Source organism: Gracilinanus agilis, chromosome 1, assembly GCF_016433145.1.
Source record: "Gracilinanus agilis isolate LMUSP501 chromosome 1, AgileGrace, whole genome shotgun sequence".
Classification (NCBI taxonomy): Eukaryota; Metazoa; Chordata; class Mammalia; order Didelphimorphia; family Didelphidae; genus Gracilinanus; species Gracilinanus agilis.
The window spans coordinates 413,032,725-413,052,013 of NC_058130.1; the positions used below are offsets into that span (position 1 = coordinate 413,032,725).

General features: G+C 34.5%; 1 protein-coding gene across 1 annotated transcript in view; it reads right to left on the reverse strand.

The window, feature by feature from the left end:
• Positions 1-19,289, reverse strand: part of PIK3C3 (phosphatidylinositol 3-kinase catalytic subunit type 3) — a 201,814-nt gene that overhangs the window by 92,366 nt on the left and 90,159 nt on the right. The window contains exons 17-21 of the mRNA XM_044681686.1: positions 14,519-14,647; positions 13,688-13,757; positions 10,505-10,569; positions 8,026-8,110; positions 482-556 (exon numbers count right to left, since the gene is read on the reverse strand). Coding sequence (XP_044537621.1) covers positions 482-556; positions 8,026-8,110; positions 10,505-10,569; positions 13,688-13,757; positions 14,519-14,647 — 424 coding nt within the window. The remainder of the gene's footprint in view (positions 1-481; positions 557-8,025; positions 8,111-10,504; positions 10,570-13,687; positions 13,758-14,518; positions 14,648-19,289) is intronic.

Here is a 19,289-nt window from a genome sequence, read left to right on the forward strand (position 1 = left end):
ATTGTCCTTTTCAGTCCTAAATTTATAAGCCTATCATCTTAAACACTTAGCCATTAGTAAAAGAGATTCAAGTGAGGCATAAACATGTTTAAAAAAAAGTAGTTTTGTACTTTTATATTGGAGGGAAAAAGCAGGAAAAATAGACGACAGAGAAACAGACAATGTTAAACAATATCAAAAATTTTGACAACTAATGCTGTGTAAAACAGAGTTAAGTTGTTCTATGAGATAGTAAACTTGAAGGACAACCAAATAAGATAGATTAAATATTTCTCTACTTGATGGGAGGCTGAATGAGAAGGCCCAGAAATTTAGCTTGTGCTTTAAATAAACAGTAACCAAAATATTTAAATAAACAGTAACCAAAAAAATAACCAAATTAATCAGTGATTCTACATGGAACCTCCTCTATGCAATTTTTACAAATTTATTTTTTACTAAGGTAAATTATATAAACTTGTCAAAAGTCAAGATTCATTACCTGTTTTTGTCAGTAAAAGATTATCCAAATGCCTGTCTCCAACTCCAAGGATATATGTAATCACACAATAGCCAGCTGAAATGACAATTCAAAATTGAATATTACTAAAAACAAATCCAGAATTTGTAAATGCAATTTGTGCTATCATGTGCTATCATGATGACAATATATTTGCCCAATATATTTGCCTTCTCTCCAACACTTTTTTGTGATTACAGGAAAGTCATATTTTTTAAAACTCAGTTTATTTAGTTCAGTGGTTCCCAAACTTTTTTGGCCTACTGTCCCCTTTCCAGAAAAAAATATTACTTAGACCCTTGGAAATTAATTTTTTTTTAATTTAATAGCCATTAATAGGAAAGATAAATGCACCTGTGGCCATCACCGCCTCCCTGGGTCGCTGCAGCACCCACCAGGGGGCGGCTATAGCGCCCACTTTGGGAATCATTGATTTAGTTGTAAATAAAGTTATAATATGTGTAGTATCTACCTTGCTGGATGGTAAACATTAGTTAATCTATGTAAAGTACTTTATAAACCTAAAAGTACAACATAAATGCCAGTAGTTCTTACATTACAAATATAACTTTTTAATCCTATTGGCAAGTACACCATTTGAAATAAGCAGAATGTTCTAGATTTGCAAGAAAGATATAATTTTGCAAAATTATTTAACTGCTCAAATGTTAAAACATATATAGGAAATTTAATTGTATACTATGCCTGTATTATATTGTGATTTGGATACCAATTTAAAGCTCATCCTTAAAGCAAAAATGTATCTGTAGAAATACAAAAGATAAAGTTATCATCCTGATAAGATCAGAGGGAACTATTTTAACTGCCAAGATTGCAGAGATGGCTGAAGAATTTTTTCTTTAAACTGTGAATCTTCTGAAATGATAGCAGGTGGGAAAATAGATGCACTTATTTTAGTGGTAATGGCTTTTAAGTACCATCACTATGAACTTCTCGCCCATTAAGAAAAATGACATGAAAAGGGTTGAGGTGCAAAATTTCTCTGTATATAGTTTTCTTCTTTGATTTTTCTGACTTTCTTTTGTACTTTTGTGTTTTCCCACTGCTAAGAAGGAAACCGAAAAACTAGAATTTGAGACTAACAGTGAATTAAAGATGCAAATCATTATCTTTTGGGTCTGTTTTATCACCCGTATCAGTCTTCCACATTTCTAAAAATCAATAAACAAACTACAATCAGATATCTCTACCAATACTAGCTAGGTTTTTGTTGAGAATAAGCTGGCATTTCTGCAAATGACCAGATCAATTCTGTCCAAATGCAACAAACACGGAAAATGAACTACTGTGTCAAGAAAGTCTTTAAGAAAGGGTCTACTGGAAAATTCAAGTTATGATGAGGCAGAATAACATGAACTTCCTTTCACATAAAATTCATTAAAGCATATTTTTTGCCAGATATCAGGCTTTGAAAACTTAGAAAAGGAAACTATTCAAACTACTTTGTGTGGAAGCAGTGTTTTCTATAGTCTCTCTGCTTATCTGAAGCTGGGGACAAAAATTATCTCCCTTTTATAGAGAATCTTGAGTTCCCAAATAACTTTTAGATGCCTGATTTTATACACATTACAATTATGTTTGAGGTAGACAGGACGGTGATTATTAACCATTTTATCCAAGAGGAAAATTGACGGCTACCAACTGTGATGAATAGCTTGTTGCATGTGGGAGGATATGTGCATATAGAGAGAAGTAATCATTTGAAAATTAAAAACACTTTAGGATCTAGGTAGATCAATACTACCTAAGACATTTCCTCTCCTCTTTTCTCCTCTCCTCCTTCCATATGTATGTGTATTCTGTCTATCCATCTCTAGAACTCCTTTTCTTGAATTGAAATCTGGCTTCACACATTTACTAGATGTGTGACCCTGAACAAGTCACTTAATCCTGTTTACCTTAGTTTCCTCATCTGTGAAATGAGCAAGAGAGGTAAATAGCAAACTCTTCCAGTATCTTTGCCAAGAAAACCACAAAAGGGGTCACAAAGAGTAAGGTATAACTGAAAAACTAAATAAAAATAAATATATAGTGACCTCTTACCTATACAGAAAGATATTCTATCTCTTGACAGGGAAATAGAAAACTTAAAATATAGATGTGACAATAAGGAAATAAGAATGGTGGTTTTGCTGTTTTGTTTTTAAAATACACATACCAATTAGGAATTGGACTTTAAGACAGTCACTTTAGAAAAAAGAGGTTTATTCCAACAATGCTGTTAAAATTAAAAATACTTTTGTAATTCTTCTTCTATAGTTGCTTTCAAAAAGTTTATGAATTTCACAGGAAAATCAATCTCCCTTAATAGTTAATTGTGGATAGAGCTTGCTCAAACTACTTTTTTTTCCAATAGCCTTGGTTCAGAAAGACTTTTGTTTTTAAAAAGACCAAAACAACCTCTAAAGATCTGTCATCACTAAGGTTAGGCAAAAGGATGTATGTCAGGCTCTAAAAGCAATTTCAAATAAAAACTTTCAATAACATTTTGGGCAATAATTACTTCCCACTACCAAGCTAACTGATTTGAATGAAACAGCAACCCTCAATATGCTTGTTTTTTAAAAAATCAATCACATTATTTTGGTCATGATTCATACATTAAGTACATTCCATATTTAAGTTATATATAAGTTAAAAGATAAGTATATTTAATGGTATAGTAAAGAGTTTTGAATTTAAATTTAAGACGACAGGTAGGAAAGGCAACTTCTTGATTTACCAATAAAAGCCTTGTGATAGAAGAGAAAGTATGTAGAACATTCCAGGAAGAGAGCAGATCTAGATTGCCCACTATAAAAAGAGGATCCTGAAATATGTGGATTGAGTGAGAGAAAGAGAGAGGTCAGTGTGGGATAGCTCTCTCAAGTCACTGCAGGAGTCCTCCTTTTTTCAGTAGTTGTTAGTGAGTGGCTTCACAAGAGGGAGTGACTTGATTTATTTGTGCTGCCCTTCACAAGCTGGAGGCAAGGCATCTCTAAGAAATAATATTCATTTTATCTCTGTATGATGTTGTTAGCCAGAGATAACAGGAAAAGTCTCCCCAGCAACTTTCACTTTCAACTGACTCCTGCCTTCAAGATGGCGTTCACCTAAGGTAGGCAGCTGGCTTGCTCCCTCCCTAGCAACCTTCACTAATTGATCCAAAACGCAATCTGACTTAATAAGTTATATTTGTTAAAAGGATGATATTGAAGGAAGGGTGTGGGGTTAAGGAAAGAGAGTGAATAGGGTGCCTTGTTGTTTATTTGTTGCGTAAGAGTCCATTGCCTAGACAAGGCTCAAGCCCCAGTCTAGGTTTCTGTCTCCCTTCCCAATAAATCCCTTATTCCCATCTATTTATATAACTGATTCAGAAGTAATTAAGGGTCTCTTGTAAGAACTAAAGATGAGGGTAGACTGTTCCAGGGAGACTGACTCTTTTAAGAGTCTCAAATCTCTCTGTAGATGGTGAATTGATGATTTGTCTGGGCTGTATTAAATATGGCCGCTGTCACAGTTTTCCAGGGATAGCAAGTGTACAGATATGTTTCAAGAGCTGGTGTGATCAGGAGCTGCAGACTTCCATCTCCTTCTCCTTCATAACTCCAAAACCAATTCCCCATTTGCTTGAGGGTTCTCCCCTAAATCCCCTTGGTTCCACTGGTCACCAACTGCTCTTCAGTCTCAGGGTTCTGCTGTCAGCCCCACTCAAATTCCATCTTACATTATTCAAAGTAAGAGATGAATGATTTTAATTGGAGACATGTCAGGAAGTAAAGGATGCAGAGGATAAGTTAGTTCTAGAAACTGTATTTGCCTACCACCAGTATACTTTTTATAAAGAGGTATTATTTTTCTTGTAAATGACTTGTCAATCAAATAAAGCTGATAACTTTTTGTTGTTTTTTTTAATTAGTATTCTAACTACTCTATTAAAAATGGATCATAGGGGGCAGCTGGGTAGCTCAGTGGAGTGAGAGTCAGGCCTAGAGACGGGAGGTCCTAGGTTCAAACCCGGCCTCAGCCACTTCCCAGCTGTGTGACCCTGGGCAAGTCACTTGACCCCCATTGCCCACCCTTACCAATCTTCCACCTATGAGACAATGCACCGAAATTAAGGGTAAAAAAAAAAAAAAAAAAAAAAAAAATGGATCATATCCCTGCTAGGTAGATTTGGTACATGCAGAACTAAAGGAAACAAAGAATGGTGACTAATGGGTTGATGGCAAGTTAGAAGGAGATCTCAAGTGTAATGTGAAAAGGATCTTTTCTTTACTCTTTTCTGCTGCATGTATTTATTAGTGATGGGGATGAAGGCCTAGATGTCATACTTATCCAGTTTGAAGATGACATGAGACAAGAAGGAAGAGTTAATAGGGAGATGATAGAATTAGGCTCTATAAAGTCTTCAAAACGCTTTATCTTTTGAGGTTCATATTAACAAGACTGAAATTAAAGTTCAATGTAATGTCTGAAAATAGGCTGAAAAAATACAAATTGAACAAAAGTTGGAAATATGTTTAGAAATCAGATTATGTTCAAAACACCTAGAAGCTTACTAGAAACAAGTAATAGTTCAGCCCAAAAAGCTAATGTAGAATTAGTTTCTATTAAGAGAAGGACAGTGTATAGAAAGCAGATGCCAAAACCACTGTACTACACTGTTTAAACCATATTTGTGTACTATGTTTAATACTGAATGGCACAAGAAAGGCATGAATAAGCTAAAACAGGGTTGGAGGAGAACAGCATAATGGTGATAATGACAATAAGTAGTGAGCATTTTGAGAAAAGAAGATATATTAGAAGGAATTAAAATTGCTCTGGAATTGCTATGCTTGGCTCAAAAGAAATGAATTAGGACCAATGGTTATGATTTGGAAGGAAAAGAGATTTTTGTCCTATCTGAGAAGAAAAAATCCAGAGCTGAACAAAATTGGAAAAGGCCCTTCAAAAGGTAATGTGTTTCAAGTGTAAACTAGCTAAATAACATAATATACTCCATAGAGAAAATTCAATGTTCATATAAGCCAAGGGACAGCAACGTATGGCTCTTTCTGCAGGAGCCATAAAGTCAATTTTTTTTCAGGCGCTGTTACAGGAGTGGGCACTGTGAGCACTGTACGACTCTCACGAAATTACATTTTAAAAAATGTGGCGTTTATGGCTCTCACAGCCAAAAAGGTTGCTGACCCCTGATATAAGCAAATGTTTCTAAAATGTGGTCTACAGACCCATATCCAAAATTGGAAAGATTCTGGAGGAAGGGAAATCTATGAATTTAAACAGAAAAGAATTTACATTTTTATTGAAACATAATGTGTTTCCTTTATAATTTTAAGTATTTTGTTTTATTTATTAGAAAGTATTAATTCTGACAAAGGGTTCATAAGCTTCACCAGCCTGCCAGAATGAATCCATGACACAAAAAAGAGTAAGAACTTCTAACTCAGAAAATGTGTTTCCTTAGTTCCTTCTAATTTCGAGATTCTATGATTATACAGAAAACCATTCATTTATTTTTTTTTTAAAACCCTTATGTTCTGTCTTAGCAACCAAATTGGTTTTAAGGCAGAAGAGCAGTAACTGAGGTTTAGTGACTTGCCCAGAGTAAAACAGCTAGGGAACATTTGAGACCAAATTGAAACCAAGACCTACGGTTTCCAGGCCTAGCTCTCTATCCACAAAGCCACCTACTTTGCCCTTGATAAATGCAATTTTTAATGATTAATTTAAAATGTCTAAGGAAGAGGAAAAATTTTAATATAGAACAATTTTGAAAATTAGGAATTGTTAAGTTATCAAGAATTACATTTTCAAGATTTCTTTCTTTTTTGTATCATATTTTTAAAGATACAAAACAATAAACATTAAAAGTTCTTTTTTTTTTAAAAAAACAAAAACAAAAACACAATCTCAGTGTCATATTCCCTTAAGCAGGTAGGCACATAGATAGATTTTAAATTGCTTCTACTGAGTTCTTGCCTATTGCAAATAAGAAACATTTGTTTTTCTCATTTACAATATAATATTAGATTACTTTATGACTATGTGAACTCTTTGAAAAGATTAACAAACCACTTATTAGGTTTTATTCTTGCATTACTGCTTCAAATGCTACCAAACTCAGTGTGGTACATTAGATCATTTCATAATTGTGCAAGACATACAGAAAATAGTAGGCTGTAAAAAGTAATAAGAAAAATAAAAAGCTTACTACCACACTTGTTATCTAGTGATGACAATATAATTTCCAAGAAAAGAGAAGACTATTATCTAATTTGAATGCAACTGTCCACTAGGTATAATAGTTTGAAGTATTATATTTTCATATTAAAACAGTTATATTTTATGACACATTAAGAAAGGTCACATTTAATTAAAATATGCTTAAGTTATTATATTAAGTATTACAGTATTATATTATTATATTAAGTAATAAATATGCTTAAGTAACTATTTTGAAAGTTAGATGATAATTGTTTTTATGATAGTATATACTAGGATATGAAAAGGTATTTTGAAATATTTATATTTTTACCAGACCTATGACTTCAGTTGTATAGGAAACTCTCAGTAATGAAGCTCTTTCAACCAATAAAGATAAGTATCTGTTCTCTACATGAGTATTTAAAAATTAACTGCATCACTGAGAAGTTAAAGGTATCTTGAACCCTAGTCTTCTTGACCATAAGGCTAAATCCCTAAATCCTATGCAGTTGAAACAAGAAACTACAATCTAGCCAAATGATTTTCTTCTTCAATTTTCAAATATCATTTTATTAAGGACTAGGTTAGTGATTTACAATTCTTGGTTTCTTCTTAGTGAAGTCTAGTGTCATTAACTTCTTTTCAAAACAACTAGTGAATCTGTTTGCCTCATAAAAATGCAGCCAGCAATAATACATCTAAAAGTCTGACATGCAAATCCCTGAAAAGCAATCTAATTACAGTATACTTATTCTAAAATATTTTTGAGGGCCATCTGGAAAACAAGTCTTTGATACTTAGGAGATCTTCAGAATTCAAGCTGAATCCTAAAGAAGTAATAAGAACATTACATTCCCAGTGCTATTTGCTGAATATGAAAATGATTTCTCTTAAGAGGTTTATGGGTTCCTTTTAGTTAAAAATTACCAAACAGCAAAGTTAATTTTTTTTCTCTTTGTGATAAACTTGTTCATTACATTTGTTCCAAATATAACTGGGTTCAATAAAATGGAATACAGCAAACAAACACATCCACAGAGAATTAAATTAAAATAGTGTTGTGTCATTGTTTTGGAGAAATATAATGGTTCTTTTCACCAGTGCATTACTGTTTTGCTTTTGTTCCTACAGTCTCATGTAGCATTTAAACTTAATATGCTTTAAAGTAGTATGGATGTGGCAACATTACCTTCCTCCCAAAAGTTATTTGTACCAATAACGGATATGAATGTCATTATTCTCTAAAACCAAAGGGATAGTTTACCTGCCTATATCTAAGAACACCAGTATAAAGTCATCACTTAAGGACTTACCACAGCTTTTTACATAAGTATCCATCACTTCAGTACTTATTCCATAAGGTCCATTCTCACTTGGTGCATATCGTCTAAAAAAGTTCTAATAAAGGACAACATTTATATAATTATTTATTCAGCGCAATCCTAAAACAAATTAAGGACAAAATATCAGAAATGCAAAAAAAATTTTAAATAAGCAAAGAATTGGCTTAAACCTTATTTATTTTATTATCATACTGAGACTGTATAGATATCCTTCAGGAATTCCTCTTCCTACTTAGAGGAAAATCAAGACTGGACACAAGAAAATATGCTAGCAATACCATATTATGATGAAACATTAAAAAGGGTAAACAAAAAGTAAATTATATTTTAGTGCTACACTTCTTATCCTGATTTATCTTTGTTATTCTTTTTAATATCAATATGATTTTTAAATTACTTTTTAAATAGAAATAAACTTAAGTGTTTTTGCTTTTTAAAAAAATCAATAAAATGAAAGTTAAACATAAAAATAATCAAATTAAGAGCTAAATTTTAGCAGTTAAAAATAGGAAACACATGAATAATTAATAAGATTTAGACTTCCAAAGAATCACAAGACATATTTCTGATCTATTCATGCCCACGATGTGGAATTCTTACACTATCTTTGCTGTCCAGCTTCATCCATAATAAGAAGCTATTAAACTGTATCAATTTGTCCTAGTATAATCTGTATTTCTTTTTCTTTTCAATGTGAGGTTTCCCAGAATTTGCATTCTATAATACCCATTATATGAAAGAAATATCTGATATTTTGAACATGGGAACATCTGCATTAATGTACAATGCCACTTAACACACCTGAATTCAAATAGTCTTGATTCCAAATCCAGCACTCTTAATCACTATGATATGAGGCCTCCATTCACATAATCAAATAAAAGATTTCTTGCTTTGGTCTGCCTTTTTTTCATCTTACTGTGGTGAAAAGAACATTGGACTAGGATCCAGAAAATCTGGGTTCTAGTTTAGGCAGGTCATCCCTTGGACCTAAGTTTCCTTACCTACAAAATTAGGGTGTTAGAACAGATATCTAAGGTCAGCAATCACTTTAACAAAGAAATTCTAAGTTTCTGGAACTACAAAGCTAATTCACTAATAATAATCTACTTGAATTAATTATATTACTATTTAAAAGTCTTTGAAGTCTTCCACCTGGTTTCAACATCTTGGAAAAAAATACCTGACAAAATACTTAAAAGTCTTCATTAGATTGCTTCATCTTCTCATAGTTTATACCTCATATGGGTAGTCATTTATAGCCCATTAATAATAAATGGAAAGTAGCATTACCATCATCATTTGACCATCTAAACCCTTTAATGTCCAATTCAGATGCCACCTCCAGCATGAACTTTTTGTGATCAGACTTTCCAATTACTTTGTGAAACTTACTATATTTTACTTTATACTATCATTATTTGTGTACATCTCTGATTCCTTCTCACTTAAACAGAAAATTCCTTCTCCTGGGCTTCCTTTGCATCCCAAAATAATGTGTAGCATAAGACCTTAAATATAGTTAGCTTTCAGAAAATTAACTGTATGAATTAACAAATGCATAAATTCAAGAATGTCTATGAAGTCAATATTCCTTTAAAAAATGGCAAAATTATTTTATAGACCTCGATAAATATATCTATCAATGTAAAGAAAATTACTGAAGTACCTTAATATTCACAGTACTTACGTTATATACACTGCCTAAGGTAATTTCAGAATTGCTCAAGGAGTTTTTAGGTTAGAATATAAAATATATGTGCATAGACAAGATAACTAATAATAAAATACATTAAAATATATTATCCTAGAAGTAAGAAACCTTGTGTTTTTTTTATTTTAGCTATGCTCCTCACTAGTTGTGAGACTTTCTTAAAAGAAAATGAAATATGAATTTTAACACAATAGAGAATACAAACCACAGTTGTAAAAAGAATTGTGAAATTCCAAACTAGGTCAATACCATATTTCATTTAATGTTTTCCTAAAAGTGGTACCAAACGTCACTTTTTCAGCATAGTCTGTAGCTGCTTTTTATATTCTTAACTTCAAAAAAATGTGGAATATACCTAAAATTTAGATGATAACTCAATCATGACCAATTGATGGAATGGTTTAACTTTTTGAACCAATTCATATCTGAGGCACGTTCAACCTTTTTTCAGGGTAATACATTACAACCATGTGTTTACTACCTATTTTATAAAGTGACAATTTATTTTATGTCCTTGCAAAATCAAATCTAGACAGAAGAATGATCCTAAGTTTTTGAAGGCTCTTTCAAGGAGAATAAAAGGACGTTCTAACAGATACTCCCAGGCTGGACTGGCTTAAAATGAACAAGAATCCCCAGTCCACATGCTTATGGGTTCTAAGAATTAGAGATAACTTTTATCATATCAATAAGATGATTTACACAAAATGGTAGCAAATGAAACGGAAATTGTACCTGAATACTTCCTTCAGTATCAAGAACTTCAGCAACCGGAACTGACTGAATAAACTGCATGAAGCCTGTAAATATATGAATTACATTAACATGGGAACCTATTGAATAACAGAAACATAAATTTGGTCAAGAAAATACAATAAGGTACCCTTATGTGAACATATCTTTTTCATTGTAATCTGCAGTCTAAAAAGTAAATCCTTAAGATGAGTTTCCATGGCAGTGGAAGAGTAATGATTAGATGAGAATAGTTGGATAGTGGCACACTAAGACACACACAATATTGTGGGACACAGCTGATTAGCAATCTGTTTTGTCTGACTATGCTTACTTGTCACAAGGAGATTGTTTTTCCTTCTTTTCCTTCTCCCCCAAAAAAGGGAAAGAAAGGGAGAATCACTGAGGCAACTTTTAATACAAATAAGAAAACAGAAGGAAGGTCAGGGAAAAAAGCACAGACAAGAAAGAGGGCTTTGAAAGCTATTGGTTGATTTTATCATATATGTTTAAAAAGAAAAGCAAGCTATACATTGATCTGTAATTTCATGTATAATCTTTTTCTGTTCTACTGTGCATATGGAATTGCCTTTTTCATGCAGTGTTTGTTAAGTTCTAAAAGGGAAAAAAATAATACAAGCCTTTGCAAGAAGGAATTGCATCATACAGTCTCTATATCTGTTCAGAGACCTTTATCAAAGTCTTATATCATATTACCTGGTATAAGGTAGGAGCTTATTGACTAATTCTGAGTTTTAGTTCTCCCTGTCAGCTCTTTTGAGGTTTATTCCATTCATCTAATGCCTACTCGAATACACTGGTTTTAATAAAAAGCCCACTGATCTCACAGATTCATCAATCGTCTTCAAATTCCACTAGTTACATCTTCACTCCATCTCAGCCACCCAGAGAAAAGCTTACATCTTACATTTCATTCTTGCCCAAAACTGTGCTATCCCCATGATTTCAAACTTTGAAATGCTTATTTCTGAATATTACTTCCTGTCCTTTAATTTCTTCCTTAGCCACATGCCTAAACATATCCAGTCATCAAGACCTCTAGTCCTTCAACTCCTCATCCACTTTGCTGACTTTGGCCTCATTTCCCTCTCTATGAACTTATGATTGACTAGTTTAATTACGCAAGATAATTTACCTTTGAATCTCTTGTACTCTTGTCCTATTGACACTTCCACCAGACCCCTGCCAAATCTCAAATCAAGGTTAGTCCTACCATTTATTTTTCTGTTCCTAATCTGTGCTGCTAGAGAAAGTCAGGCTTCTGTGCCAAGTTATTTAAGGTTCCCCAGTATTTATTAAAGTTTTCATCATTTCTTGATTAACTCTATCGAACTCTAACTCTCCATCGAACATAACTGCTACAACAAAAATCTCTTCTCACTCTACACATTCCTGTTCCCCTTCCTTTTGTAGAAGCAAAGAGAAAAAAGATCACTATTTTCATATTTAAAATATCTCCATCTTAGAAATCTGCCTTCATACCATTTGTAGTGATGGCTAACATATTCCTCTTATCACTTTTTCCTCAAACTATCCTTGCTCTATAGCTAAACAATGATGAAGTTCTGTCAAAACACTGTAACGTAGATAATCCTATCTGAATGACTAATATAAATCAAAACTAACTTCTTAAAAAAATTATTAAAAAACACGAAGGTTTCTAGGTGATGAGGGATAGGGAAGGTTATTAGAAGTCTCCCTATTGTAAGAAAATATAAGGTAATGGGGTCACCAGGGATATTACAATAAACTAAGGGGTTTGTGGGAACACACTTTAGGATTTATGAGAGACTGGACCAGGGTGAAGAGACCAGAGTTTACTGTATTTCCACAGGAATGGCAGTTGATCTTAACTGTCACCCAGCTTCCACTAGACCAGAGTATAGTAACAGGCTAACAAGGTAAAAGGGACTTAACAGCTTTAATTATGTTATACTAAAAAGGTGGGAAAGGATTTCTATACTAAAATCTAAGGGATAAAACCACAGGGCAATGGGAGGACTTATTCTACTCTTATCTAAGTGATCTAAACTAACAGGGTCCAAGGAGCTATAAATGGAGTGTCTGGGTTTCTGCCTCAAACCTGGAACCTGCCAGGCTTGAGTGCAGCTAGGGCTTTGTGGCTTTGGGATGCTCACTGCAATCCACTGATGATCTCTGGATGCCAGGAGCTAAAGTTGTCTCAGGAACCAAGTAGTAAGGGGTTTGCTTGAAGCACTGTCCGCCAGAACTCAAACTATACCTCTTCTCTTGGCTCTGTAGATCTTGTCCTTTACTTGATGCCACACCACACAGGATCCCAGGGGAAAACAGGATGCAAGGTGTCCTTTGCTCTGAGGTCTCCCAGGCTGGCAACAGTTTTTGCCTACCACTAATGGAGTCCACACACAGGGCACAGGCAGACTTCCTCCTCCTGCATTCCAACCTGGAATTCCCAGCTCCAGCTCCTTCCTGCTAGGTACATCTTAATTCCTAATAACTAGCTAATCTCATCTTACTCATAACACTATAACTATATGCTAATGTGTCCTCTGTGTTTTTAAAGACTGGCATTTAAAACCTCAGCTTCTAACTACCACCTACCTTTCAATATTGATTTTATGTTATTCTCTTTCACATAGTCAACATTCCAGGGAAACTGGTCTACTGAAGTTTCCTGAATTCATTATTCCATTGCCTGCGTCCTTATAGTGTTTTTCTCAAATTCCTGTAATATATTCCTTGCTTAATTATAGTCTTTCAGAATCTTTATGTTCCTTTTAGGCTGAGCTATGGTACCACCTCCAATTGGAAGCCTTCCTGATTCTCCAGTTAGTATTGTCTCCCTCTTCAAATTACTTATTTGTATAGACATGTAGTATGCCCAAGTAGAAAGTTCCTTCAAGGCAGGATTTGTTTCATTTTTATCTATTTCTTCTAGCATTTAATGTAGTGCTTAATAACAGTAGATGTTTAATAAATGTTTGTTGAATTAAATTTATTTCTGGTTAATATAGCAAAATCTACATCTCAATAATCCATAAGATAATGAGTATTTATATATGTATACATATATACACACACAAGTATATTATGTTCCAACCATATTTTAAACTTTAGAAAAATGTATTTAGTGAATATTAGAATACTAAGCTCTATCATAAACATAATGTAAAATAAACTTACCATGTTTTGTACTAGTAGCTAACACTTTATAAGGTGTTAACTTCAAATCCAGATTCTCCTTCCGTAACAACTACAAGGTAAACAACAAATAACATAAAAAGTCTAAAGGAATTACTTTATGACAAGCAACAGAAAAACTTCATATATCAGCCATTTTTAGGCAAGCCTCAATCATTAACTGTCAAAATGAAATTAATAATCCATAACACTGTGTTAAATGTTCTGATTTCAACTTAAATCTAAAGACTTTCTTATTTGATTTCAGAATGACTTTCTGATAAGCTATAGGGATCCAGATTCATGAGAGGTTATAAAGGGTTCACTTCGGTTATTAGATAACTTAAAAGGGAGAGAAAAGGAAGGTAAACATTCTTCTTAGGGAACATGGGAATGTTGGGAAGAGAGAAGAAGCTTTGTGTGAGTGGAGCAGGGAGCAGGGAGAACCTAGGTGTGGGCCATAAAAGAAAGCAAAAAAATAAAACTGAAAATGATGTCTGGAAAATCAAGATGACAAAAAGTACTATAATCAAGAGAAGAATTTCAGCAGATACTATAACAGTCTATCATAGTGAACATATGTAATTTCATTTCTGATTCACCATAAGAGCCATTCTTATATGAACAACAACAACAACAAAAAAAAANAAAAAAAAAAAAAAAAAAAAAAAAAAACAGAAATGTTCCTAGTTAGCATTTAAGTGAAGATGGCTAAGGAGTTAGTATCTCATCTTGATATGGCAAATTATTTTATTTGCAAATTTAACTTGTGTTCTAAATCTTAGGTTTTAGTGTTTTGTCTTTTACAGGTGAACTCCAAATGATTACAGTTACCTTATCCATGAGTGAAATGATTTGGAGAATAAGTTGGTCTTGGCGTAGATCATCTCCATGCTTAAATATAACAGGATATTTACCTCCATCTTCTGTTTTAAAGAACAACTGGGCAGGCATAAGAGCACTCTGAAAAAGAATTTTTCCAATTGGGCTTTGAATTGTAATAGGCAAATTTATAGATTAAGTTAGGCACCAGGCTTATCAGGGAAGACTAAAGAATTCTAAATGGAATGAGGAAGGAGGAAGCTCTGGGGTTTGGAATCTATGTAGGGTGCTGAGGGCAGTTAGAGACTGGATCAACTGCCTCAGTGGAGAACTCAGAGAAGAGTAAATTTGTCTATTTCAAGAAATCATCTATCCTGAGAGAAAATGCAGGTTGAGCATTGGCACAGCTCTGGAGGGTGGACCTCAGACTGCTCCAGCTCCTTGACTTCTTCACTGTGGATTTATTTTGCTGTGGACCTGTGTTCCTGGAAACCCTTGACCATCTTTGGAACAGAAGAGGACCCAGTTGTGAGGGATTTACTTTCTTCCAACCGGCCCAGCTACACCCTAATAGTCTATGATAGTTGAGAGTATATTGACCCATTTTCCCAATTGTTGAAGTCTGTCCATAGTAGCCTAATGTAGAGAGACTTTTCCCTTTTCTCCAATCTATCACCCTTCTTAATAAACTATATTTGTTTACTTTCTGTTTTCATCCTTTAACCCCAATAAGAACCAAGAGAGTATATCATTTACCCATGGCTTTCCTCCAGCTTGTGGATGACCAGTAACCAGTAATTACCCAAATGTCATTCCTCTATTTAGGGTTGTTATCCACCTCTAGGTTGTTACCTTATCTTAAGGGTTGGGTTAATGAATGATAGTTGGTGAATAGACACTTACTGGTCTCCCCACAGAATTTCCTTTACAGAACCAATGACTCATAAAAACAAAGAAATAGTGAAAGAATAAAATGGAGAGAAATTATTTAAGAATACCAAGAAATTGATATATGGTACTTAAAAAATTGCACTGCTGAGCACTGTTTTTGAGAAATAAGTGGAACTTAAAGAAGTTCATGACAATTCAAAGGTAAATTGCTTCACTTTAAAAAAATGGATGCTAACTTCAAAGCCTATCTGAATCAGATTATACTTGAATCCCAGGAAGATACTAGACCACATCATTAAGTAGTCAATTAGGTACTAACATAGCTTTAAGAAGCAAATAATGCCAAAATGATATAAATTTTCTTCTTTGAGAAGAGTTACAAATCAAATAAGAAGAAATGGATAAAATGCATTTACCTTGCAAGTGACTGGAAAGAAGCCATAATTTTTAAAGCAATTACCTAACAAGATCAGATCAATCTACTACAGGGAGAATGATAAAGGATTCCTCTTTTTTAAAGATAGCGGTATGGAAATGTTTTGTGTGATAATACATGTTTTTATCCAGATTGAATTGTTCATCAACTTGGAGAGGGGGTAGGAAAGAATGAAGGGAGACAAAATAAACCATCATATAACTTTGGAAAACTTATGTGAAAATTTATTTTTAAAATAAAATAAAGTGAAAACATTAAAGAGAGCAGTAGACAATACTTTGATTCTGAGGGTACCCATATCCACTTCCTGAGTTGGAGGGAAGAAGAAAGGGGATAGAAGGAGGAGAGGGGAAAAGGGAAGAAGGGAGGAATTAAGAAAGGGAAAGGGAGAAGAGAGAAAAGGAAGAGGAAGAAGAGAGAAGGCAGAGAGAGGGGAAGGACTTGGTGATGTTTGGTGTACCACAAATCCCAATAAAGTCAAAGATATGGAAAAATCTAAAGTATGTATAATAGCACTTTTGTGGTAGCAAAACAACTGTGAGAATGGAGGCGGCACCAGAATCTCCTCTTGTGCCATAAGGGTCTGTTAAAAGTGCGTGCAATTTAATCAGGGAGTTTTCAAAAGCAAGGGTCTGGGGGGCAGTTTGAATGCTTGCAGATAGACTACATAAATATGCTGAGAGACAAAGGATTCAAATATGCACTTGTCATAATTGATCGTTTGACAAGATGGCCAGAGGTTTATCCTGCCATTAAGAACAAGGCTGCATTTGTGATAAAGATCCCGTTGAAAGAAATCATCCCAAAATATGTAATGCAAGGTTGCTAGCAGAAGCCTTTTGCTTCTGCAATTTCAAACTGTCACAGCCTGGTAGTTAGAGGTTTTAGAATCTTCAGAAAGGCAGTTGGAGCCTGAGGCTATAAATAGGGCTGAAGTCCAACTGATGGGGCTTTTACCTTCTGGCTCTCGCTTTGCCTGGGGGCTTTTGCTTTTTGGGCTTTGGCCTACCCTGTTGGCTTCTGCTTTTTGGCTTGGCTTTGGCCTTTTGCCTTCAGCATTGGCCTGTGCTTATTTTGTCTTGGGGAAATTTGGACCTGATTTCTCTGGACTTCTCCCTGATCTCTCCATTACATCCCTGCTATTTCCCCTGAATTTCCCTTTGGGCCCTGGGAGGAAGGGTGGACATGGTGGTTGGACAGTGTGGATTTAGTTTCTGTAGGCAAGTAGGGCATCCTAAAACAAGTTACCCCTAATTTAGTGATTTGATAAATACTTTACTTCAAAGGCAGTCAAACCTTCCTGACTGGGAGAGCTGAATTCTCTCAGTCTAAATCTCTCCTGCGGCCCATCCCCCACCATCCAGCCTTCTCTCTAGGAGCAGTTAAACCTCTTTCCCTCCTATTAATTTGACATTAATAAATCCCCTTTGTTACTTTCTCAAGTCTCTAATGAATCACTGTATCGAAGATTAAGGCAAGGGCTGAAGAGGGAAGGAATTATTTTCTTTTTATTTCTTGAGGGAACAGCAGGCATCCATCTTGGCAGGAAATACCTACCCGGGACTTCCTGCAGCCATCAGTTTCACTGGCAGGGAAGAGTCCTTTTGTCTCCTCCCTCAAGGGACTTAGAAATTAACAAGAGAAGTCCTCCAGTGAGATATAAAATATTTCTGACTGGCCCAATTCCTCTTGTACCTTAGAGATACCTTCCCTGAATGAAGAATCTCAGCCTATTTCCTCTCAGTACCCTCTGTCTCTAGCCTCAGTGAATAAGCCTGTTTAAGCTGCCCTCCTGTATACTCCCTGTCATACCCCTACCTTCCTATATACCACCTTATTCATCCCTTCCATACATTCAGCTATCTCCTGCATTCCCCTTCCAAATCACCTCATCACCTTTACCCCTCTTTTAACCAAGATTACCCTACTTCTTCATAACATCAAAAATCACCTATATCGTTTTTATCCCTCCTCACCACCCAAATTGCCTGAGACCTGCCAGATTACCTACTTCTTTATAACAGATATTCTATTCCATATAGAATAGATTCAGACAAAAGTACTCACTTCACCCACAAAATATTACAAGAAGTATATAAAAATTTGTGAATACAGGGATTTTATCACATAGTCTACCACTCGGAAAGTGCTGGGCAAGTTGAGAGGTTTAACAGAGATATTAAGTCACTCATAGACAAGGTCTGTTCAGAAACTCATCTCAAGTGGACAGATGCTTTGCAAATTGTACAGTACTACTTAAGAACCAAACCGAGTATAGATTTACATATCTCAACTTTCGAAATGCTCTATGGCTATGCAGTATGGCAAGGAAAAAATTTAAGCCAGCATACACATTGATGTTAGGAGCTGATTGTCCATTGTACAAGCATATAAACAGCATTACAACAAAGACTGACAGAATTACATGAACTTGGATTTTTGCAACAGAGAGTTCCCCTGGATTTTAGCCTGTACAATATAAAACCTGGAGACACTGTGTACATTAAGAACTTTGACAAGAAATCTGTAATGGATGTTAGATGGACAGGACCATACGAGGTCCTGCTCACTTCCCCGACTGCAATCAAGGTAAAAGACAGACTCTTGGTACCATGCTTCCCATGTGAAAAAGCAGAAATCAAATATAGAGTACCCAGAATAAATAGACCAAGAAAATGAACATGACACACAAACATAGAAAATAATGAAGATAAAAGTAACTATTACACAATTAATATCATAACACAATCACAAGAGTTCCAATACACAATGAGGAGAGATTGTGACTGAGAAAATGGGTGGACAACAGCCAAAAAAATCACACAGCTACAGAGAAGGGGAAGAGAAGATCAGAAGAAAAGCTCAACTAAAGCTGCAAATAAACAGGACCTTTGCAAAGGAAATGGACACTAAAGAACTGTGAACTTTATAATGAACACTGCAAGAAGAGGTCAAAGGAAAGGGTTATATAAGACTGGTGCAGTGTTAAGACAAAACACAAATTAATTTCACACTATAGTGCTTCCATCTACAGTACATAACACAGAAGACAGAAGAGACATCACAGTTAATTTGGTAAAGGAAAATGATCTACTGTCAATACTGGTGACTATTTTTGCACCCACAGTACAAATAAAGGACATAAAACAACACAAAACTGATATCTAGACTAGACCTTGTGTAAATAAACGATGGTCTGAAAATAGCATCGATGCTAACGTACATAATGTATACAGGGTTGTAAACATTTTGCTAGTCCCATGAAGGTTTTAATCAAATATGAAGGTTACAAGACTTTTTTATCTGGCTAACATCGAATGAAGGACTGCATATTTGTACAAAGTGTATCATACTACATACTGTAAATTTTATAAATAATTGTAATATAGGTTCATAAAGTAGGATAGGATTAAATTAATTACCCTAGCTTTGTAAATAGATTAATATACTAATAAC